Source organism: Anarrhichthys ocellatus, unplaced genomic scaffold (genome assembly GCF_004355925.1).
Source record: "Anarrhichthys ocellatus isolate YVR2014 unplaced genomic scaffold, GSC_Weel_1.0 scaffold9, whole genome shotgun sequence".
Taxonomy (NCBI): Eukaryota; Metazoa; Chordata; class Actinopteri; order Perciformes; family Anarhichadidae; genus Anarrhichthys; species Anarrhichthys ocellatus.
This window is the reverse complement of record NW_022280039.1, coordinates 4,639,433-4,663,289: the sequence shown is the minus strand read 5'-3', so window position 1 is coordinate 4,663,289 and position 23,857 is coordinate 4,639,433. Positions and strand designations below refer to the sequence as shown.

Here is a 23,857-nt window from a genome sequence, read left to right as displayed (position 1 = left end):
CCACATTAATAATGAATAAGAGCTCAAATCTTAGCTTCTCTGAATTCACTACGATATATACGAAATATTGAAACGCGTCACTCAGAAGAAAAATGGAAGCAATGTAAAGGAGTCTCTGCACAGGAATCTGCCTTAAATGTTGAACCATTTGCACACATTATCTCATATATGACCTCCGTAAAACCTGACACAAACCACAGGCATTCAATCCCACGCCTTCATTCAGGAGCCCAGCTCCGCTCATGCAGAGTGACAGAGGGAATAAGACGGCATCCTGTCCTCACAGAGCCACTTGGGTAATCGTAGCAATGCTCATTGTACTTTCAGGGTTCAATATTAAACAAATCAGACACATTGGCATTTCTTTTTTTTTGTTCAAGGTTCATCATCGCAGCATTTAGGTAGAACTAAAACACTGGATGTGAGCGGCATAGATCTCCCGAGGTAAAGAGGCTTTTTAAATGATCCCTGCTGAAATGATGCAGGGTGTTTCGTCAGCGATGATGTATCGAGCAAAGCCGCGGACTGATATTGGCATACCATTCACGACGGATGGTTTTTACTTAATGAGCTGCTTGTGCAATCAACAAAGCCCGCAAAAAAAAAGTATTTTGTGGGTGTTTGAAAAATGACTTATCCGAGCCCTCAGAGTGGCCCCAGCGAGTGGTTTGCGACTCTGAAAGGCCAGGGCACGGTGAGGGATAACACACTTACGGCGCACTCGGCTTCATGTCGAGCCTCCGACTTTGTTACTCACTTAAAATGAGCCAAAGCACTAAGAATAAGTCAATAAGAATGTCTGCCGTGGCCTCCGCCGGTCGAGGAGTACGCCACTAATGGGGCCTGAGATGAGTTCAAGTGAATTTTTAAAAGCCCTCTAATTTCTGCATACACTGATTTGTTCTCATGGGAACTGGAACGGTGGCCTGTTTTTGCGAGGCACTCGGAAAAACAGAGTGGAGCTCCATTTGTGAGGGTCGGTGGCCATTTCTTTAACCGCTATAAAGCACACAGCGATCAAGGAGCGGGCGGGGGGGGGAATAATCTCAGAGCGCAGTTTGAAAAAGATCCAAAAGACCACACAATTAGTCGACGCTCTACAACAAACAAACAAAAAAAAAAGAAATTGTGGTAAACAATAGCCAAAAAGTTAAGTTTTATGTGACACATTTGTACACACATAATATGGTGAGAACATGGGTGTAGCTTAAAAAATATGAATCAATCAAAAAGACTTTGTGTTCCTGTGTGACTTGAAGGTGGGATGTAAATGCTACTTATCCACTCTTTTAAAAAATGTCAATTCAAACTTCAAATACTGTTATTCATGATAACATTAGCAGTGATCCAGTAGGGTGAGGGAGGGAGGTTCTGTGCAGTGGAAAACTGTGAGGCTATCACATACATAAACAAAAGAGTTACAAAAAATGAAAACAGTGGATCAGGAGAAGTTATGACATACCTGTGATACTGTGATGGTGCTTCCCACCCCCTGAAGGCAAAAAAGAATGGGCTTTTACAGTATCTGACTCTTCATGACTACACTCAATATACCCCTCAACACCCCCTCCCCACACAGAAAAAAACACCGCAGATTATTGTATAGATTCATGTTTCTGTGATATAGTGTCTCATGAGGACAACCATAGAACAATAGAGTATCAAAAAAATCTAGATAGTAGTCACAATCATAGCAGAAAAAACGAGAGCACAGGATAATAATACTCTGGATGTGGGGGTTAGGTGTGAGAGATATTGCCTTCAGGTTTACCCAACAAGGAGGCTCTACTATATATAAAGTGGGGAAGTCTAAAATATAACTGTGAATTAGCAGAGTCCTGCAAGGTCACTTGAACAGCAAAACATACAAATAAATAGCCAGTATCGTCTAGTGTTTTGAAGCACCAGACTTTAACTGCTTTTCCTAACCTAATGGATGATGCCATTTTTCTTCCCAGCTTATGACCTGAGCGACTGACCAGGCAACAGAGAGAGCACACATGGTGGATGGGAATGAGAGGGGGAAATGGCAGGGGACCCAGCGTTGGGGCGGCTAAGGAAGGACAGCATAGTGCTTTGATTGAGGCCAAGATGATATAGGCCTTCCCTCCCTGTGGCCCTGCTCTGACTGACTGGGACCAGCCTTGACTGAAGCATCATTAGGCAGCCACAATGTCAAGGTTAGCTGAGGACATTGTGTCTTGGTGGTGTGACCTACGGTAACTATCCCTCCAGGCTTTAGCCTGTCCCCCCCCCCCTGATTGCCAACCAGCTACTGTTAGAGGAGCATTACCCACCTGGGAAACTGTGATGCTGCACTTCTTCGCCAGCTCCTCCTTAGCCTCCTCACTTGGATACGGGTTGCTGAGGTGCGAGTAGAAGTATTCGTTCAAAATTTCCGTCGCCTGCTTGCTGAAGTTTCTCCTTTTCCGCCTGAGTGGGGAGCAGAGCGAGAGAAAGGCCGAGCGCGCCTATTAGCAGGACCAGCATTAACTCATCCACTTGGACTGCACAAATTGCACAATCAATCTCACACATAAACGGTGAAAATAATGAGGAATGGGCTCTAAGGGCCCTCAGGAGCAGAATATCGTGTCCCGCTCCAAGAGGCTCGTCAACACGCAGAAGAACAGACTCCGACCAATAGACTGACAAGCCCATACACACACACACACACACACACACACACAAACAAACACACGCACAGTGACAAAACACATACAATGTTTAATTTGGTCTGTTGGTCTGAAATCTCCAGTCCAAGCATGTAATGTGTAGAGTTTAGTGCAGCGGATGGGTGGGCTTTGTGATGGAGCGCAAAAGCCCAGTCGGAGTGCATCTCGGTACATTATAGAAATCATGGCATGCACAGTTGAGCATTGCTCCTGAAGTGCCACAGCCCCAGGGATCTCCAGTAGAAACAAGCAAACTCTAACTAGATCTGGGTCCCCATCCCTCCCAAGGGCACTACTTATCATGTTGTTGAGCATTTGCTTATTTTGCCTTGTTTACTAGCGCTTCACCAAGGCAGTGGGCAAGCAAATGTGCTTCCACTTGGCTTGTTTGGCACAAACTTGTGCCGCTCTCTGCAGAGCGCCCACGCTGCACCACACTGTGAGTGATTAGAGCAAATCCACAACACCTGCTGATGACCTCCCCTCCATCCATTACCAACGACTCGGCCCCCCCATTTCATTTCGCCCTAACTGTTCTCAGGTGTGGGGCCAGTGATTGTCTTGAAAATGGATAATGCATGGAACATGGACATAATTAAAATCATGCATCTCTGCAGTGCTCACACTGTGTGCTGTGCCAGAAAAGTGAGAGGAGAAACAGACTTCCGACCTGCACACAGTCTAAACCTGACCTTATATGGGTCATACGGAAGCAATAAAAGTTTCTAGATACAAAATATACACACACACTAAAAATATGTACAACAACACTACACAATCCACTGACCTGGCATCAAGGAATCTGGAGCGCAGGATCATGACAGCCTCACAGGTGCTCTGTTTCAGCTGCATCTGGATGGAGCTGAATTTACGGTGGATGATTCCCACCATACGCTCAATCTCTTTGGGGGAGATGGGCCGCGTGCGAGACTGTTCCCTCAGCAGGTTCATCACATGGGTAGTGAATTCGTTGCATGCCTGCCAAGTGACAGAGAGACACAAAGTGCAGCCAAGAGTTCTGTAAATGTCCCACGTCACAGCAGTGAACTTACACAAAGCTCTTTGACGGATATTCTAAAGTTGTGAACGTTTTTTTTTTTTTTTTTACATGCAAGCTCTTTTTGTTAAAAGCTTCCAACACAGTGCGGCGTTTGTGTATTACTTTGATGACATAATAGGTGAAGTCATCTTTGAATATAAATGCAGATTTGCAATTTGGCTTGGCCCTAATGCAGAGCGAACTCAAACAGCTTTTCGTTAAACCAGTAGTTCATACATGATTAATTAGAATAACTCATTTACGTAGTGCACACTTTAGCTCATTACTCTGAGCAAAATTCGTTAAGTATTTACATTTAGATAATTAAAACCTGGAAACACCCTTAAGAAAGATGCATTTACTCCCACCTCCTCTCTCAGAGAGCAGGGAGTAAATTAGTCTAATTTACCTCACTGGCTTGCTGAGGCATCACTATTACGCCTTCTATTTTCGCCCATAATGCCTGTGTTTAATGGTGGGCTCAAAGTGCTAGGTGAAGGAGCTGATCATACTTTCATTTAACACAGATGACTAAGGTGGATCTCTATAATCAGCTACAACACAGTGAATGAAATTGCTATTTTTTTCCCCTAACTGATAACACATTCTCCCCATCGAGCATATTCCCTGCTTTTTTTTTTTGGTAATGCAAGGAATAAGCTGTTCTGAATAGATGTGAAGTTTGAACTCAATAGGTCTACTTTAATACCAACTGAAATGTTAAATAGCTGGTGGGAGTCACATGGTTATTTAAACCTTTTAAATGGTTAAAAAACACATAACAACATTGAAGTTATTGTCATTTTCTTGGCGGTAGTACATGGAGTTGTGTGGTATTTCAAGCCAAAAAGAAGAAAAGAATCCTGAAGTCTCCTAACCTGTTCGTATTTCTCCAGCTCTGTGTGGTAGATCTGTCTGATCTGGGTGAGTTTGGCTCTGTAGTCGGAATGTTCAATGGAGTTGTCGGCCGCCCCTCCGGAGGCCGCGGCTGCAGCTGCGGCGGCGGCGGATCCGCCACCTTTCTCTGGTCCTGCCACGCCCTCTGCCAGCAGCATGTTGTCCAAACGCATGAGCTGGGGGTCTGGGGGGTCCTCCTCCTGGGAACCACGGATGCTGAGACCTGTAGCAAAACACACAAACAGGAACACTGGGTCAACTAACGTCATCCAGAGATGGTAACACAAGAACAATGAGAAATAAAACTGATAAAATAGGCCCAATTTGAATTGTTAAGAGCAATTAAAAGCATTATGTCTGCGTAGTCTGCTTCAGTATAGTATGATGTTTCCCCTGCAGTTATGAACTGGGTGCCTGTTGTGTGTGTGTGTGTGCTGCGTTCCTGTCGCCCATGTCTACGCCTGTTCTCTTTTATTTACACACTGCGCTGCACACTGTGTGTACGGGAAGGCTGACATGACAGCAACATCCATAAACTGACAAATGCTCAATGGTGAAGTGGCACTTCTACACTGCGAAAGGATGCTAAACAGAAAACTATACCTCTAGTGAGTGTCTCTGTCTTTGACACAGTGAATGCTGGGAACTCCAAAAAGTAACCTCATTTCTATCTGCTTATACAGCTTGAATCTTGTATAATTTTACTATCCTGATTTTGCAATATTCTAAGAAGTAATAAAAATGTGCTGGTGAAGTAAAAATCTACATAGGGCAAAATGAGCGTGGAGCCCATTTTATGTAAAGTGCTCATTCATGAATTCTGTCTTCGCTCTCAGACCCTGCTGCTTATTTACTCTGGTTTTCTGTCTCGCTGGTCTGTCAGCAAGTCGTAATCACCCAGCAGATAGCATACATGCTCACCTTGATGCATTGGCAATGTACCCACAATGCCAGGCTTCACAGAGAATAAACAAACAAAAGAACACTGCGGGTCAGAATTACAACTAAAACAAGCTCGGGCAATCCACTCTAATAAGTGGATACAAATGTGGCTCAATGGGCAGTAAATACTGAGTGGCTACTCGAACGTTATGATTACCAGAGTTGTTTCAATTCAATAATCCCTCCCGCAATTCAAGGATTTTCAACAGCTCATTACAGCTTCATTAAGATATGGCCAGCCACTGGATTCTAAATAAGGAGATTAGTGGCTCTATTGTGTCAGCCAGTAGGCATGCAATCAGAGGAGCCCTTTTACCACGCTTTGACCGACTGACCCTGCACGCCGGCCACAGGAGGAAATACTAGAAAGAAAAACCCTTTCTTCTCTCTTATAAACACATTCCTGAATAAAAAAAAAAAAAATTAGGAAACATATCATATTTTAGCGACTCCTCCTGTTTTCATCTCTGCTGGTGTTTTGTTCGACTGCAGTGCCAGTGAAAAACAAATTTGCCTCTATTTATGGATCGGCTGGCTTCGAGTCTTTTAGGTGTAATGGTGTGAGAGGAGTGGATGAATGTGGCTATTTGTGTTGGAGACATTGAGATGCTGGACAAGGCTCCATCAGGCTTGCAGAGCCAAGCCATCCATGTGGACAATATGCCGCTGCTCCACTAACCCTCATCCACATCACGGTGCATCTGCGCAACTCCACCCAAAGCTCTCGTTCTGGACAGGCTTGACTGTTTCTTTTCCAGTTTGTGCAGCATGAAAACAAAATGGCACATGATTCAAATGTTGACCGACCAGGTGGGCCGCGCTACATATCTCAACATGCTCTAATAGCTGGTGGTTTGTCTGCCATTATTTCCCTAATTCAGTATTTCCTCCCACTCTAGGATTCAACTGAAGTTCAGCGGGCTGCACTTTCCTTTGTGCTGCGAGTGGTGGTAAGTAGGTAGGCATGTTTTTCATGTCAGGTATATTAAATATAACTCTGGGACACAGCGTACATTTCCCCACCAAACCCAGTTGTCACTTTCACTCCACTCACTCTATATCCAGGGGAAATTCAGCTGAGGGAATTTACAGGGCTTTTCAGCTAAATGGGCATAAATCACTGATTTCATTCAAACTAAATAATCACAGGCCATAAAGAGCTACTAGTCTCTTACCATATATTACCTCAAAGTTCCAGTGTGCAATAATGTGGCCATTCACGGCGAAGGAAAACAGAGCGAGACATTAGAAAGTGACATGTAATCCTGTTAGTCCACTGACATGCGGAGTGGCCGTGACATTTTTATCATACATGTCCATTTCTATTTGGGAAATCAACGGGATAAAAATGATTACTGCACTGCCCTGAGAAGCAGACGGCCCTGCACGAGTCCACCAGGGTGTGTTTGTGCCACAGCAGCTGCAGCTGGCCATTCATAACTCACATGTTGGGAGGGATGATGCGTCCGTCTTAAATACAAAACAAATTTGAAAAATAAGAAAACATAGCCTAGAGAAAAACTATTTTAAAAACAGGCGCAATGTATCTCTGTCTCGCTGTGCACCTTTTGTTGAATGGGCTAAAGATTGTGGATTCAACTGTCTAAGCTCGGTGCCATCACACGACTTCCACAAAATAGGCTCAAGCGAGATAATATCTTTAATTTGCTGTGTGGTTGACAAATCTGTATAGTAACTTGCAAAGCCACAGTCACATTCTAGCACCCGCAATGCTGCTCGCCTGCTCAAATCTTTATCCTGTTTTTGTCTGATGATATGGGTATTAAAACAAGTTTGGGCACCAGAGTTTAGCTCTAATCCACCTCCACAGTCAAAGTGGGATTAATCTCAGTGCAAAGAGAAAGTGCTGGAGTCGTGTCACCTTGGTAAAGCCCGCGAGCAATTGGAACTTAAGAATGAAAAATCTATATGTGGTCTGGTTATTTCACACAACTCTGATGATGCTGGCTCACGTAATTACCAGAACGAATCTAATGATGTAAAAGAAAAGACAAAAAAAATCTGAAATTGTTATAATAATGTAACATGTCCTTAATCTGCCTCATTTGTCATTCAACAATACAGGTGGAGTAGCTGGGGAAAAAGCACTTGCCTATATGATTGTTCCTCATTTCTCCTCTGTGGCTGAGACAAAAAGAGACACTGTGATTAATCCATCCCTATCAGTCAAGGGTGGCTCTTCTTTTCATTTTTTACAGGTTTCACCGTCCGTATCAGATCCCAGGAAGTAACAAATTTGACAGATAAAGACAATGCAGCCCCTTTCGCTCATACACTCTCCCCTGTTCTCTGTTTATAATCATTTCCGGTTCTGGGCTGTTGTCTCGTACATCATTCCCTGCTTGAAGCCCTGACAGTGATCTGAGCACTGCCTCGGGCCGCTCTCCTTTCCTCCCACCTCTTTCCCCCCCTGTGCCCTCTTTTATTCTGTGGGCTTAGCTGACCTTTGGCCCGCTGCTTGTTTACTCTCATCACTGAAGTGTGAGCAGGAGAGCCATAAAGGCAGAGCCCTGCTGGGTTAATGTGGCCTGCTGAAGAGAGAAGGGGTGGCTCTGGGCTCCTCCACCTCATTCTGCTGCACTGAATGCACTGTCAGATGCCAGACAATACCCTACAAGAGCAGCGCTTCTTGCAGATAAAGCCAGAGATTTGTCTTTTGTCGTTTTTTGTAGTTTTTTTGTTGTTGTTTCTCAATGCTAAATTGTTGCTGGTTGCAGAAATATGCATTGCAGTGAAGTGGCCCTGCCTGTGTGTTTAACCGTGTTTGACGATACACACACAGAGTCTCTGTTACTTCCACCACTGTTTCTAAAACATCATGTTCATTACAAGTAACCCTGACCTCCTGCAGCTCCTCTCCTACCCAGCACCTCCAGTGAACAGCTCTGGCCACGTATCGACACTCTGTTCATCTAATTGCATTGATCCGCAAAGGTCTCCCAAAGCTAACTAATCGAAACAGAATTTATTTTCTGTCAATATTTGCAAAGGTCATCTCTCTTAAAGCCGAGGAGTAGACGCTGTGAGCAGAGAGGCGGCTCGGAGGAAGGAGGAGGAGGACCGTGGCACCTAGCCTGTTACTGATGCTCGTCCAAGGTGAGCTTTAACTCCGGCTTGGCACTCAGGATCCAAGGCTTCTAATCCAGCGTGTTATTAAAACCCGCTGCCAAAGCAACACACTGGAGACTACAGAGGGCTTAGAGTATCCGTTTCACAAAGAGGCCAGTGTCACTACAGCCGCGTTCCACATCTCCTTTGACTTCATATCATCTCCTTTGTCGTGGCGCCTGGATCAGTGACTTTCAGCTCCAGAAGCGGGGAGCTGGATCAAATTACCATTGAAAATCTTTTGTTCTGACAAATGAAACATAAGGATCCGCTTTCATTGATGTTCTTAAAGCCTTTTTTAAGCTTGGCCTACATCCACATGGCACAAAGAATCTGAGAGAATGCCTGCGGGCTCTCTCTAGCATGTACAGTAATTAACATGCCATTAACACATTAATACACATTAACTATTCCCAATGTTAATGGCAGAGTAATTACCATACCTGATACCGCACTGTGGGGAAGCCGAGGCGCATTTGCCACTTTGTGCTTCACTTTCTTTGTTGAGTGAGCTGAAAAGAAGTATTTGGGAGGATGGCTCATTCTGCTTTCCTCTGAAAATATCAGTGGCCGTGCACGTGTCTGCATTGAAGAGTGGCCTCGCGAGCCCTGAAAGTGCTTTTACACACATCATGTAGCTGTTCTGATCCCAGAAAAAAAAACACACCTGAAAGGAAGAAAGTTCTCATTGAAAATAATTAAGGATTGGCTGTAGAGGTGAGGCCAAAATACCGGAGGGTGGTACAGAGCGTCTGGTGATTAAATGCAGAGTAAAAGGAGGCAGGGAATGGGCCCTAAACTGGGGAATCCCTGTCTAGAATGATGATGTATTTCCTCCCAGTGTGGTGAGTGATAAGCTAATCAGCCGTGCTGACAGTGAAGTGTTACAGCCCCTCAGTGCTAGGTCAAGACTTCTCCCATCATACACCACCAGCACACACTAAACAGACAGCGCGTGGAGGTGGCTGTGGGGAGTGGCTCTGGTCAGTAAAAGAAGATCTCTTTCAGTTCAGGTAACCTTTGTCCCACGATGATGATGAGACCCCCCCAACTCCCCTCCATTCCATAAGAAGAGGCTGTGACAGTGGGGGGGAAGGAGGACGACTAAAAGACATGCAGGGAGAGGGGTTGGGCGAAGGGGGGGGGGGGGGGGTGGGTATCCAAAACATCCCAAACAAACATCTTGAAGAGATTTTGCCAAGCACACCAAAATTAATCACTGTCCCACGGTGGCACTGACATTTGTGGGAAGTGACACACAACATGACAGACTAGAGGGAGAGGATGAAAGGAGAGTGAGGGAGGGAGGAGGGGTGGGAAGGGCTGGGTAAACAAGAGCCACTGTCACTTGCTGTGATCATGCATGCACGTATGTGTGTGTGTGTGTGTGTGTGAGATGTGTGTTTTATATGTGGACGTGCGAGCGCCTGCTTTGTTTCCTGCCCTCTAAGACTCGATGTGGGCAAACGGCCAAGTGGTGTAGTGATGGCTGACCAGGCCTGGCGGTGGCGGCCGCACGCAGCGGTAGGGGAGACCGGCCAAATGAGTGGACAGGACCTCCGCTACAGATCAGCACACTGACTGACCCTACAGGACACATACAGCATGGGGCTCCAACATAGGGCTCGCATGGTTCACATGGTCCGCTAGTCACAGAATGAGCCGCAATCACTGAGACACTCGTGTGTTATTCAGGCAGACATCTCGGACGGACATAAAAGGAAAATACACTCGATAGGAGAGTCGAAGAATATTTTAATACCTGTGCTGCTGTCAGACTTGCCCCGTCAGACAGTTATTGTGTCTTGTGTTTCAATATTTCATTGTATCCTCTTATATTGTGTTAGCATGTTTTGCTTATTTCTTTTCCTCAGTTTCATTTTATATTTCATGTACTGATGGTCTTTAGCTGCTAGCCTCAATTTGCTGCAAAGGTAGGCTGATTTGTTATTCAGACCCCAAGCAAATAATGCAAATGTGGCACTGAAAGCCACTTATGAAATACCCAAAGGCAACTAATCACTCCTCCTCTCGTTCCAGCCTTTCTGCAGCCTCCTAATTAGAAGATGGAGATTGCATGAAACCAGGTCACACAGCAGGTCTTGTACACACCGATAACCAGGCAAATACGCAGGCAAAACTTCATCCAGACACCAAGCCAAGCATGCATTTTTTGAAAGGCTAGAGGTGAAAAAAATAATGCTATTCACGTTATTAATCCCATATATTTCCCTGTATGCTCCCAACGAAAGGATTTAGGCTCGGAGCATTTTGTGTATGCGTTCTGTATTTGTGTCTCTGTGTGTGCCTGCAAATATGTGTTCGTGTGCACACACTCATGTCTGCATGTGTGCGTGTGAAGGCTACATGCTCATATAAACAAAGAACCGGCATTGGTAGCATACAGCCAACCATGATCTACTGCCAGAGAGATTATTCTTTGCAGTGGCATTTCTGCAAGAGAGTTGACAGTCCATCATTTAGATTTTGCAGTGTATCCACGAAAAGGCTGCATTGCCTGAAGCAGAAGGAGCTGCTCTTTACTTCAGTGTCTTTTATAGAAGAGCATTCAGCTCTGAATTGTAAAGCCAGAATCCTTTGCTAGCTGTGCTAGCGTGTAAGGATTCTGCTACGAGGCAACTGAGGTTACACTGGAATAAGACTGCTCTTGACGTGCCGATTCTCCGAGCATATCTTGGTGAGGGCCGCGAAAGCTCACAAAAACACATCCACCTCCATTGTCTCGGTGCTGTTTCTGCGAGCATCCCCAGCCTGATGTTGTAGGTTACTGCCAGGGCTGCAGAGTGCAGTGCAAGGAGTGGCTGTGCAGATCAGGTCCGGGCCAAACAACAGCTTGTGACAGAAGCAGGCCAAAGAGGATGTTGAGATACGCAGAGACTTAACAGGCAGCCGGCCTGCCATCCACTCTTTTTCAGCTCTCCTTATACTCAACACATCACTTCGGATCCATCGCGAGTGTTTTCGCAGAGAAACACGGCAAAAAATACACTCTTATGGGTAAAAATACCCATAAGAAAGGAACGAAATAACTGGAGGTTTCATAGAAAATGACTGATTGCTGGAAGAAAGCCATGTCCCTCGTTTTATTTGACCAGCTGAATCATTGTACTGTACACCTACGGATGATACTCCACCTTTTTTGTTGTTGTTGTTAGGTGCGATACCCCGCGAACAATGTAGCAAAAAAAAAGAAGAAGGTTATTTGGTGCTAATTATTCCCAGCATGTACTTTACACACCATTTAATGAGTTAGACTGGAGGCGTGGCCGTCGGCTGTGACTTGCTCGCCCAGTTATCCAAGATGAACCGTGCAATCTCCCTCACGTCACTCCTGTCATGTGTACCAAGTCCCCCTCCGCATCCAATTCCCTGCTAGGGCTTCACTGGAGCAGAGACGAGGTGCCACTGAAGCAACACAACAGCTCCCGTAGCGTCTCTGCACACCGGCAAGGGAGGAGAGGGAAGGGGGGGTGGGAGGGGGTGGCTGGGAGCTCACTCTCATAATTACAATAATTAACAGTTGCAGATTTAATTGGAAGGGAAGGCATTAACAGGAGGAACATTGTGGCGGCGCGTGCAGAGGGAACCTTTGCTGCGAGAAGCTTTTGTCTTCTCTCTACCTAATGGTGCCTTGGCTGCGGTCGGCGAGTGCTGACACGACACAACACAACCGAGCTGAGGGTTCAGACGGTGGGGCTTGTCAGGACTCAGACTGGAGGCAGATAATTAGGTGCCAGGTTAATGAGAGCACAGGCTCTTGATGGCATTTGGTTACTGTATGTGGGCAATTAATGACTTTGTTTTTGTGTTTTTTATTGCCCACTTGAGTGGAAAACATAATACATTATTCACCTCAGGCTTGTGCGAGTGGTGTTTGATGGAGGAGTGACTTTGGCTAAAGAATCTGTTCCATTCATCGCGGTGCACCGTTTGTTCCAAACAATGCACTGTACTGTATGGAGTTGGCCAAATGAAATCCCATTTATGGCTACGGCGCTGTATGACCTTTTCAGAGTGTATTGCCTCATGTCAAGCAAACATTGAAGTTGCAGGTCAGGCGCAGGACAATGTATCCACAAAAACTCACCAGAACAAAGAAACCGAACCCTGTGGCCATAAGTGTTCAGTTAATTCAGCGTATCACATTTCATAATGTATTTGCGAAATTCCATACTCCCCAGAAAAAGCCCTGCTTTCATTCTAGAGGATTTATTGGCAATGAATCCGCTGAGAGGTCTTTCGACATCCTCTTCTCTGGTCCAACCACTCGACGCCTCCTATTTTGGAGTTAGTTGTGCTTTTGCCTGTGGTGGCCAATTAGAGTGCTATAAGATAAATGCGCACCAACAACTTTGATGTCCATCTTTTTAATAAGCTTTGGTTAAGATGACATCTGTGTGAAAGAGTTCAATATCTTCACAGTGGGAGAGAAAAGAGGTTTATTCTAAAATGAAATATCATCTAAATACTGCTGGAGGTTTAGGCTGGGTGGGGGGGATCATGGTGTTGGCTGCGACTCTGGTGTTGGCATTCATTATCTTCCTCTGCAGTCGTGAAGATTAGTCAGCGAAAGAGGATTTTTAGAGCCTCCTGAAATCTATGCTTTTCCACAACTGGATCAGCTTCAGCATGAACAGATTTTTTATTTTTTTTTTAAATGCAGTATTCAAATATGCATGCTACTTTTTCTTTTAATGCACTTCTAAAATATAGAAAGCCATTTAATAAGCATGAATGCAAACACTTGCACTACCAAAGATGATTCAATGTTGGGAATATGAAGCAGTAATAGAAGAAAAGTACTGTGTAACAATATCTAAAATGGTGGGGTAATAAAATGGTGCATGAGTGTGTATGAATGCGAGAGAGAAAGAGAGGCGGAATGGGAGCATATATCTAACCAGGCCTGCGGACGTGCTCCTTTATCCGTGTGTGTAACTCAGTCAGGAATAATGTAAATGTCTGGAGAGCCTTAAGACTGAGCAGGCCTGTATAAAAGCACCCTGTTTCAGGCTAGTAAAACAAGTCAATAAATACAGCGGAGAACCCGGTGCTGTCTGCTGCACTCTCCTGAATGAAAACAGAGGTGAACTGCTTATTTTCAGTCTGGCACCAGAGGTTGACAGCGGCATAATGGGCGCTCATACATTCTGACTATCACTCGTCACAAGCTATATCTGTCAACATTACACCCAAGTGCATTTTTGATGTAAAACAAGCGTTCCCTGGGAGGAGTATTTACGACTCCATGTGGTCAGCTGCTAAATGAACCTCGATGCTTCCTGCAGCGGCGACTGACCGCATCGTGACGTTTTTTTAAAAGACTTATCTTGCTCACACGATTCATCAGCTTGTCTTTTTGTTGTTGTTTCCTCACAGACAGACAGAACAAACACTAAGCCTCGGTAGGCCGGCACGAGGAGCCAGCTCGTTTTCCTGCCTGCGCGCCGAATGGGAAGCCGATGACACAGACTCACACAAAATGGAAACGCCATTAGGTAAGCAAACACTTTGCTGCGATTACTGCTACCTGATTACAGCGGGAAAGTGCAGCTGTGGTTCTCCTTTTTTTTTCCCCCCACACTGTGTCAACACTTTGGGAAAGCAAATATTTCAGTGACGACCCTCCCCGCGCTTTAATCCATATGGTGCCTTCTGTTTGTCACCACAAATGTTATACTCCCGGGATGGGTTTTTTCAGAGTCGGAAGAACTACACTTATACAAGCGGTGGCTCACCTGCTACACAATGAAATACCCAGAGGTCACACGCCGTATCACACCGGGGCCAGCGTCAATCCTTTATTAAATTACCTAGCTATCTTACTTTCCGTCACCACGCTGATACGAGGGTTATCTTTCTCATTTATGTAGCGGATTTTCAAGGGATTATGCATTAAAGATTAAGGGTGTGTATACCTAACACCTCAGCACAATAAAATGCAATATCCCAGACAAGCGCATGGCTGATGTGTGTAAGGCAAAAAGAGGTGCTATAAAACAAATCTTCAGCAGCCAGAACCAGACGGGGTTTATTCTCCTCAGACATTACAAGCTGTGACTATACAGAGTGTTTCAGCCCTAAAATACTGTGGTAAGCAATACAAATCCCTTGGACAAAATGAAATGTATTAAACATGTGGATTTCATAAATCTCCCTTTCGTCGGGTCTGGGTCAGAGGTATATTCACTGTAGAGCTCAGCAGGCACTTTTCCCCCAGCATTGTTACTCTGAGTCGCAAGTGCTCCGAGTGGTTTCAAAATGAATGTCAGCAAAAGCTGCACGTGTATGGCAAACAGCAGCTCCTCGCAGCAAAACGGTTCAAATCACTTACCCCTGCTACTCTATAAGAGCATTACAGAGGTGTAAGGATTCAAAGGTGTGCTGTAGAAATATCACAGCTGGAAGAGTGAACTAGGATCTGCATTGTCGATGTAAAAATGCTCCAAAGATGAACAGTTGTGTCAAGTTCTCTACAGTGCAGATAGTGTCAAAAAAAGGAAGAAGAAGAAGAAAAACAAAAGCCATTGGATACCGAGCACGACACTGTGAAACACCCAACTGGGAAGCCTTTAACCTTGAGTAGCATACCAAAGGTAGAGGCAGCCCGGGGCTATGGGGGGGAACTGGCTACCACAGCTCTCAGTGCCATGCTGTTCCACAGTGGGGGCCCAACATGGCCAGATTGCCAGAGAGGCCGGCAGAGGTGCTGCTAACGGAGTTAGCAGGAGCCGATCATTTATCTGCTGCAACATTCATTTAAGTTGCTCCATTATCTATTTGTTTTGTTTTCTACAATGATTCTTTTTTTGGTCACCTCGCTGAGGAGAAAGGCGCTCACCTTGTGTTGGGAGCATCTGTCGGCGGCTTGTTCACCAGACATTCCTGCTAATTATTTAGCTAGCGTGATGGATAATCTGTGATCATTAAAGATCAGAGGAGCTAAGAAAAGATTGGGAGTAATTATCATTGCTCTGTGGTTCCCACTAATAAGTGAAGGGCTTTGGAAAAGCAGCAAAAGTAGTATGGATACACCAGGAAATGCTGTCTTTTAAATACTCTACCAACAGGCTGTGGTATTTTGATCTGCTTCAAACTAAAAGCTAGTAAACAAAGTATGAATGATGAATGAACGTACATAGCTCTGCCTCATGTGGGGGGCGTGGGAAAAAAAAGATGAATAAAGATGGAGGACAAATTAGTGTGTGAAAGGATATTCTTTCCCTCCAGCTCACGTTAGAGCTCAAGCTAAACAAATAATGAAGCCTACAACCTATGAGTCACTTCAATCCCATTGTATAATTCAATCACTTTTGTGACAGCTGACTATTACTTCATCATCGCATAAAGACAGATTAAAAAGTTGTCAAATTAAATATTAAAGAGGGACTGCAGGCAATGGTGAATTTTAAAAGAAATAACACAGATTGGAGATGAAATGAGGCACCTATATGCATATTTTATGGCATGGGGAACGAATGCATATATTTTCCTCTAGGCCACCTACTTTGTAATAAAGAATAGCAAGTGTATAGATGTGGTAATGCAGCACGGCGGAAATGATATGAAAGAGAAATTGGTTTTACATAATGATGTCAAAAGGAATATGGCTCTGCATGGTCATGCGGAATAAAGATAAGATTCTCTTTCTTCGTGAGTGAATATTTCGTTAATGGTTTCTTCATTTCCTTAAAGAATAAAGAAGTCAGGCTCTGAATGAACCTTGAATGAGGTTTCTATTGAATGAAGTTAACATTTATCTTTCAACAGCAGAAGAGATCTGTTGAAAATACCCAAGTGTGGAGCAGAATACTGAATGTAAAACCTTTGTCATCTGTTGAAATAAAGAGAAAGTGACAAGTGACAGTAATGCTATCACATTTTCAGCTGAAGGAAGGTTTGAAGAGGAGAACAAAGCGGTGAAATTCGACGCGGAGAGGGTTAAATCTCTACGAAGAACAGAGAGGAAGGTGTATTTCACAAAGTCGGCATCGATTGGAGTAAACAATGACTGATCAATACACATAAAAGGATCCTTCTAACAAAGACTCCCATGTTGATTTCATATATCATATCTCCCAAACAGACACTGCACTGGAAATGTTTACTCAAGCCTGTTGAATTAGCAGCGGTGACCCTTTTTATGAACAGGTTTTTTTTTTTCCTTCTTCTTCTTCCATTCAGCACAGATACACCCCTTGTGTCCATACACACTTACTCATGCAATAAGCATCATTGTCACAGAGGCTTCCTTTCCAAATGGTTCAGCCTCCACCATCTGCAGGCGTTCCCAGACACACCGCTTTGAGTCTGCCATAATGATGCATGACTAAGTACAGTTAAAGTGTTGCAGTCTGTTGGCAAAAAGCAGTCAAGCACTTTGCTATAGTGTCACTACGGATAAACCATACAGCTGAAGGTTGACGATGGATAAAAGGCAGTGACAGGCCTGGTGATGTGTCTGTATGTGTGTCTGTGTGTGTGTGTGTGTGTGTGTGTGTGTGTGTGTGTGTGTGTGTGTTTGCTAGTGTGGATTCACATGCGTATGAGAGGTTAGAAAGCATGGCACAGCAGATTTGTAAGTGTACTTAACTAGGATGTGAAATAGGGTTGGACACAGTGAAATAAAATGTGTGCTGGAGTCTGTTGGAAACTGGGACACTGTTTAAAAGTTATTTCCTCTGCCAATAAGCAGGCTTCTCCCTCTACTACTGTGGTTTTAAGAGAATCTCATGGAGAACCTCATGGATTTGCTAGTGTTGTTTGTCACCCATGTTCCCTAAAATGTTGTTGTTAGCCAGCCCGATAAATAAAATCTTTAAATGCAGCACATTATTTTAACAAAAACATTGGATTCTGTCTTATAAAAAACATCTTGAATTTAGATTCGTAATTTAGAGAAGCTCATTAGAGGGAAAGCGCTCCTTCTGTTAGTCCAGCTCCTGCAGGAGCACTGTTTATTTGGCCTCGCACACCCAACTCCTTTGGTTGAATTCAGCAATATGGGATTCAAGCCTCCCTCTCAGCTCTATCCCAGTCTCTCTCCTCATTTCACTGTCTCCTCCACTACTCTTCAGGGTAAGATATTCAGCGTACAGTGAATACAGAGGAGACAAAGAACTCTCCGTTATACTGTACTCTGTTTGCCAAAGTCTTTAGTGTCAAAAACGCTCCACAGACTTTGTGGCTGCTTTGTCGAGTTCACCGCTGCAGCCGCTTTCATGTAAATGATCTTGAATGTTATTTTATAAAGAATGCATTTTAAGGAGAAATTCTCATTTCTGCCTCTGCATCTTGTCACAAACCCTTTTCTCTCCTATCTCCTCCTCTCTCTCTCTCTCTCTCTCTCTCTCTCCCCGCTCCCTCCTGCCGCAGCTGTAGACTGCATAATTGATGCAAATACTGTCACATGTGTCAGGAGCAGAGGCTCTTCTAGTTTACTTCTGTGCTACACTTTATCGGAGAACATTAAGTGGAGAAAGCAGCCTCATGCCAGGGGTGGAAAATCAGCTTGTCAGCGGTCTCATTCACACAGCCATCGCTTCAGGATTGTTCCATAAAGGTGATTGAGAACAAAAAAAGTGCGGCGGCAAATTCCCGCTTATGTTCAGGAGGCAATGCCACTTACATTATTTATATTTGTTGCCCACCCTCGTCTCCCCAGCCATCTGAATACATCATTGCCTAATTCTCAAATATTTCTTCACATTTCCTCCTATTTGCGCTGCATCCTTTCCACATCAACCACGCCGTACCATTAGGCTTGTAGAGTGCGCTTTTTTTTGTGTGTGACACGGACCTGAAATTATAGATAGCTGCTTTCAAGAAGTGCTAGGGTCTGATGGGAAAGCTGTAATGGCTGTAGAGTGACTGGAGTGCAGTGAGAGACAGAAGCAGGATTTCATTTACAACAACGATACAGGAGGAATTATGTAGAATGGTAACATTCCATGCCATTTAATGAGCCGTATTCACTAATGTCTAAGTCTATGGTCTCGCAGTAATAAAACGCACCGCCTGCCAGAGCTCGCCTGCCACACTGTTCCTGTCTATTTCGAGCTCCGTGTGAAACAATGGTGCATAACAGAACAGGCAGACATTTGCAGTTCTTTACCCTGTGCGCTGAATGCTCTGCCCTCAGACAGAGTGAGGCGCTTGTCTGCTACCCTCCCTCCCCACTCCTCCCTCTCCCATGCTCTCCCTGTCCTCTTTTTTTCTCCTCTGTCTGTGCTACAGATTAAGTGACTTGATCCTGCAAACATCTGAAGAATTCAGCTCCACAAAGGGGTCAGACAAAGGCCAGGGGATAGCCTTACAGGTCCTCCTCCATTAGCAGATCCGCAGAGGTGTCATCAGGGAGGCTCTGCAGGCAACAAAGATGCCTCAAAAAGAGCAGATTGCCAACTGAAGTTTATCTCTGGACTCATTTTTGAAACACTCGCAGCCTGCGTCTCTCCCGGAAATAAATAGGTAACAATTGATTAGCCGTGCACCGTGCACATGACACGTGTGATGGGATGCATGGAAAAATAAATATGTATATATATATTCTTGGACTGATAAATGGAATCCTGCATCTTTGCTGTACATCGAATCTTCACCGTTTTTTGGCAAAACATTTTTTTTTTGCACAAAGAAGTTCTCGCTTGTGAACTGGAATACTCACGCCAAGTGAAGCTGCAAACGCTGACTGTCTCTTTGTTCACATGTCTCTTGATATAGACAAACAAAACAAAAAAAATACTCCATATTTTCCAGCATTCACAAAGAATATCTGGGGCTCCTAGAAAAACATTTCAACTGTAATAAGCTTTCTCCATGAGAGTCTGAAACATTTCAGAGGGCTCCTTTGAAGCTCTCACTATGTTGACTGTTCATATATAGACAGTGCTTGAAAAGCCTGAGCGCCATATCACTGTAACCTCTCAGTGCTTCTGCATTAATAATTGATTGCCAATGTGAGTAAACACCACTGTAGATACTAGAATGCCCCTAACAACACAAACTCTGTTGCTCCCACTTAAAGCTGTACGCTCAACCAATTTGGATCAGTCTCCAGATGCATGCTAATGTTGCACATAAACCACATTCTGTCACATTTATCATTACATAAATAAAAAAATATAGCAGCTTATGTGCATATATTCAGCTTGCAATTTAACTAAATATGTAGTTGGAATGATTTGCTGAAATCTGTAAAAACCGTCATACAAGACATGCGATTCGAGCAGGTGGCTCCATCTTTCATTCTGCAGACTCCCGTGTCGTCAGACCTGCTCAGGAGGAGATTTGGAGGCGTTGCTGTTGCGCAGTTACCCTTTAGCTTACAGGCAACATGCTGTGAGTTTACGGCTAACACAACCTCATTTATATTACTTATAGTGAGGAATGTAGGTGGCCTGTAGAACATGCTGACCTTGTCACCGCGAGCAGCATCTCCCCCCATGCTAGTGAGGAGCCTTGCTGGTGTTCAGGTACTGTTACCCAGCCACTCAGTGGCTTCCTGCTCATGTTATACATAAAGGAGAAGCTAAGGGCCTCTGAGTGTGACAGCAAAGCAGTTGCTTATTGAATGGCTGAGGAACATGACCTATTGAGCTCTGATTATAAGATTATATTACAGTATGAGCGCATATCCTGGAAAAAGGGGCAATATTTAGTTGTGTATGAATACAAGAGAACTGAGAGGCAATGCAATACACAATATAATGCAAACACGAATCATATTAGTATAAAGCCTCATTTAGCTTTTGGTGGTGGAATATGACCAGCTATTCAGAACTCAGGAGCAAAGAGAGCGTCTTTTATCTTACTATAAATCCTCATTATTTCTAATAGCACTTCTGAAGGCTAAAGAGTAAAGCAGAGCATGTTCTCTTTATTCTGCAGTCACTGACAGACATGGCCAAGCACTACGGGTTAATGTAATATCACAGTTGGATGACTCCTCAACTCACTTACATTCCCTGTTAGCTTAAAAGTCCGTCCGTGAAAAAAAAGAAAAAGAAAAAGTATGCAATGCCTGAAAGGAGGTGACGATTGTGGGAGCCCATAACAGCGGAGGACCCACAAAAATCCACGTGAGAATAAGTGTGGTAGGTTAAAATTATACCATATTCAAATGTTTTTAATCACGCAATACATTATTATATTGTTGTAAAATAACGTCGGAAGAAACAAAAGGCTACAAAATTCCCATCTGTGATATCCATAGTCCCATTTTGTCATGGGGAAACGTTAGTCTAAGAATAGAAAAATGGACTGTAAAAAGTCCATGGTTCATCTACTGAGACTGGCATATCAATTAGGATTGTGAATAAGAGTGTAATTGAAAGCAACAGGAGCAGAAAGAAGCGGAAATTCATCAAGGCAAGCATGGAAAAGCACAAATGAGTTCCGAGCGAGATGCGGAGAGCCTCGTCCCCATTCTTCTGCTCCATCTTTGCCCAGAACATATCCACCTAATCTCTCCCGCCATTACCAAACAATGAAATCAGCAACCAAACAACTCTGCTGGCTGTAGTTTCCTTTAATAATTCCAAGCAGGCTAATTGTTTTATTAGAGGCACAAATAGATATTTCTTGGAGTGTCTCTCCTTCCAGCCACGGCAGATTCATAAACTTGGTGTTAACAACATATTGGGTGCTAAAGTCTGCCGCCTCGGGGGCACCAATAAGTGGTAAATCTAGCTTTATAAAAGTGAGAAAAAAGGCGCTTGATGTGTAGCATTAACCAATTACTGTTAGCTCATCAGTCACAAGCTGTTGGAGTGGTTCACGATACACTCTTAGCATGTAATTTTGAGCAAACTGGGAAATTTAAGCAGTGTTCAGGTCAGAGGTCACCTTGCTGGGACATTTATAGTTGGGTTTTATTGGGTGTGTTGGTGATCTGTGCCTGTGATTGCTTTCAAGGCCTAGCTAACCGCTGAAAGGTTCACTGGTCAGCAGCATCTGTGTCTTCCTATGCTCTTATATCCGCTGGCAAGCGAGCACACTGGTGCAGGCCTGCCACACAATCACCACGGCTCCACTGTCACTAAATGGCACGTTCTCTCAGCCCCAGTCCTCCCTTTCCTAGGCACAGGCTTCTCCAGCTGCAGCCTAATTTCCTGTGACTTGCCTAATTACTGTAATTAAGGATTAATTGCCATTAATTATTCACACATAAGCTCATCGCAAATCATGGGGTAAATGTCTTATGAAAGCTGCCATACAAGCCATGTATAAACACACTAGGATGCTCCAGGCTGCTGAATCGATCACTCAGCCCTCCAGCAAATCTCCGCGCCACACTTAGAAAAACAGCGATAACTCTGCCCTGAAATCAACAGCCTATCCAGGTGATGGAGGAATCAATTCACGTGCTTTATTCGTCTCAGCGACATTTGGTTGCTTCCAAGATCTCCAAGACATGAAGCAGATTGAGAAAAATGTTTCTGGAATATGCTGTTCAGTGTTGATACAACAGGGCGTGACGTGCTGAAACGTAAGATAATGAAAGGAATAAGGATTAAAGAAGTAAAGGCTAGTTCTGCTTTAATTCACCGCCGTCATCCCATCCTTGCTGTTAGCGCCATAAGAATCCATTTCATCTGCTGTCACAGCAAAGAGGTAAGAAACATGAGACTCTGTTCAAATTTCCCAAGATTAAGGTCATTCCTTGTTCACTTGGCACTTTATTTTTCATTGTTTCTCTATATTCTGGGAAGTCCACTTAAGTCTGCGAGATTGATTTTGGGTCAAGGACAAACATGTCATTAACCCCCACTGGGAGACGCTTTTATCTCTTTGAAAAGGTGACCGGTGATGTCTGAGTCTGGGACCTTTTGGTGGGAGAAAAACTCAGACACAGCGGAGGCAAATATTTACACTTGCAAACACTCTGACGATTCCCAAGCATTTTTAGGGAAATAGCTTTTAAGGCTTCAGCCTCATAAAATCATAATAATGGCCATAATGTAAATCTGCTGAGTATGAAATGTCTTCCAGGGGCCCGCATGCAAACAGTATTTAAAAATGAGACATTTTTACAAGCCTTTAAATCAGCAGTGGAGCCATGTGTTGATAGAGAAGGAAAAAAGAAGAAGTAAACTGTCTGGTGCTTCACCCCAGGTCTGCAAGACCTCACAGTAACGCAGCAGACTCCATCATAATATACAAGACTGACAATTATTTTCTGAATCCTGGTGGGGTCTCTGGAAGCTGCTGCCTCAGCAGCGACATTGCGCCCCACATATCTGCTACTCTGTGTCTTTTGTCTACAAACACTGGTCACTGAGTGAAAAGTAGATGGTAAAGACGATAGGTGACTAATTGTCGGACCAAAGGCAGATGTGGCACATTAATGCAGGAAAACATCTTCATTTTTGGGTGCATAACTTTGTCTGTCTGATTTAAACATTTATGTTAATTGCCCTTCTGGCAGCTCTTTAATGTTCTACACTCTCTTGTAAGCAGCCTCTTAGCAAATCCATCAATGAACCATCCTGCAAAACAAGATTCCAAGCTGCACAAGGAGAGGGGAACAGAAAACACCATTCCACATCAAGACAAGGGGATAACAAGACTTCAGACATGCAGAGGCGGCTTGAGCCAATGCTGGCAGAATTTCCCCTGATCAGCATTATTGCAGCCAGAGTTTAATTTATAGAGATGAGCCAGTCCTGTTTTATGCGTTTGTGAGATTAATGTGCAGAGCCATACTTTTTTACTGCTATAGTATTTGATCAAGTTCAATTTATTTGGATTAACCTGTGCGGGAGTCTATGATCCATTTCAAGTCATTATTCGAAGCCTCTATTTTCTCCAGCTGTGATGAAGTTTCTCATCGTTATAATTAAAACACAAGTTTAAACTGTCAAATTTGCCCTCCAATGATGACGGCACTGTAATGACCCTTTGCTGCAACATAATAATTTGTTCTTATTCCGAACCAACTTTTATGCCTTTCGACTTTGCAGCGGGTCCCTTTTAATAGGCATGTGTTAATTGTTACCTTAAAAGCAGCGCAGTGCTGTGATAAATACTACTTTTCACTGAGACACAAGAGAAGTGCCTGATTGCGGTGTTAATGTGGAAACATGTTGTACAGTTGACGTGTCAACGCCCTGTGTGAGTTACAAGACCCCACAGCCTGTGCAACTTTCTGTGG

General features: G+C 44.0%; 1 protein-coding gene across 9 annotated transcripts in view; it reads right to left on the bottom strand.

The window, feature by feature from the left end:
- The window catches only part of pbx3b (pre-B-cell leukemia homeobox 3b), a 57,829-nt gene that overhangs the window by 7,957 nt on the left and 26,015 nt on the right, over positions 1–23,857 (bottom strand). For 5 of the 9 annotated variants that reach the window (XM_031848936.1, XM_031848937.1, XM_031848944.1 and 2 more), the window contains exons 3-6: positions 4,593–4,834; positions 3,463–3,653; positions 2,298–2,433; positions 1,463–1,492 (exon numbers count right to left, since the gene is read on the bottom strand). In XM_031848936.1, the coding sequence (XP_031704796.1) occupies positions 1,463–1,492; positions 2,298–2,433; positions 3,463–3,653; positions 4,593–4,834 (599 nt within the window). The remainder of the gene's footprint in view (positions 1–1,462; positions 1,493–2,297; positions 2,434–3,462; positions 3,654–4,592; positions 4,835–23,857) is intronic. The other 4 variants (XM_031848938.1, XM_031848939.1, XM_031848945.1 and 1 more) reach the window with 1 other exon arrangement.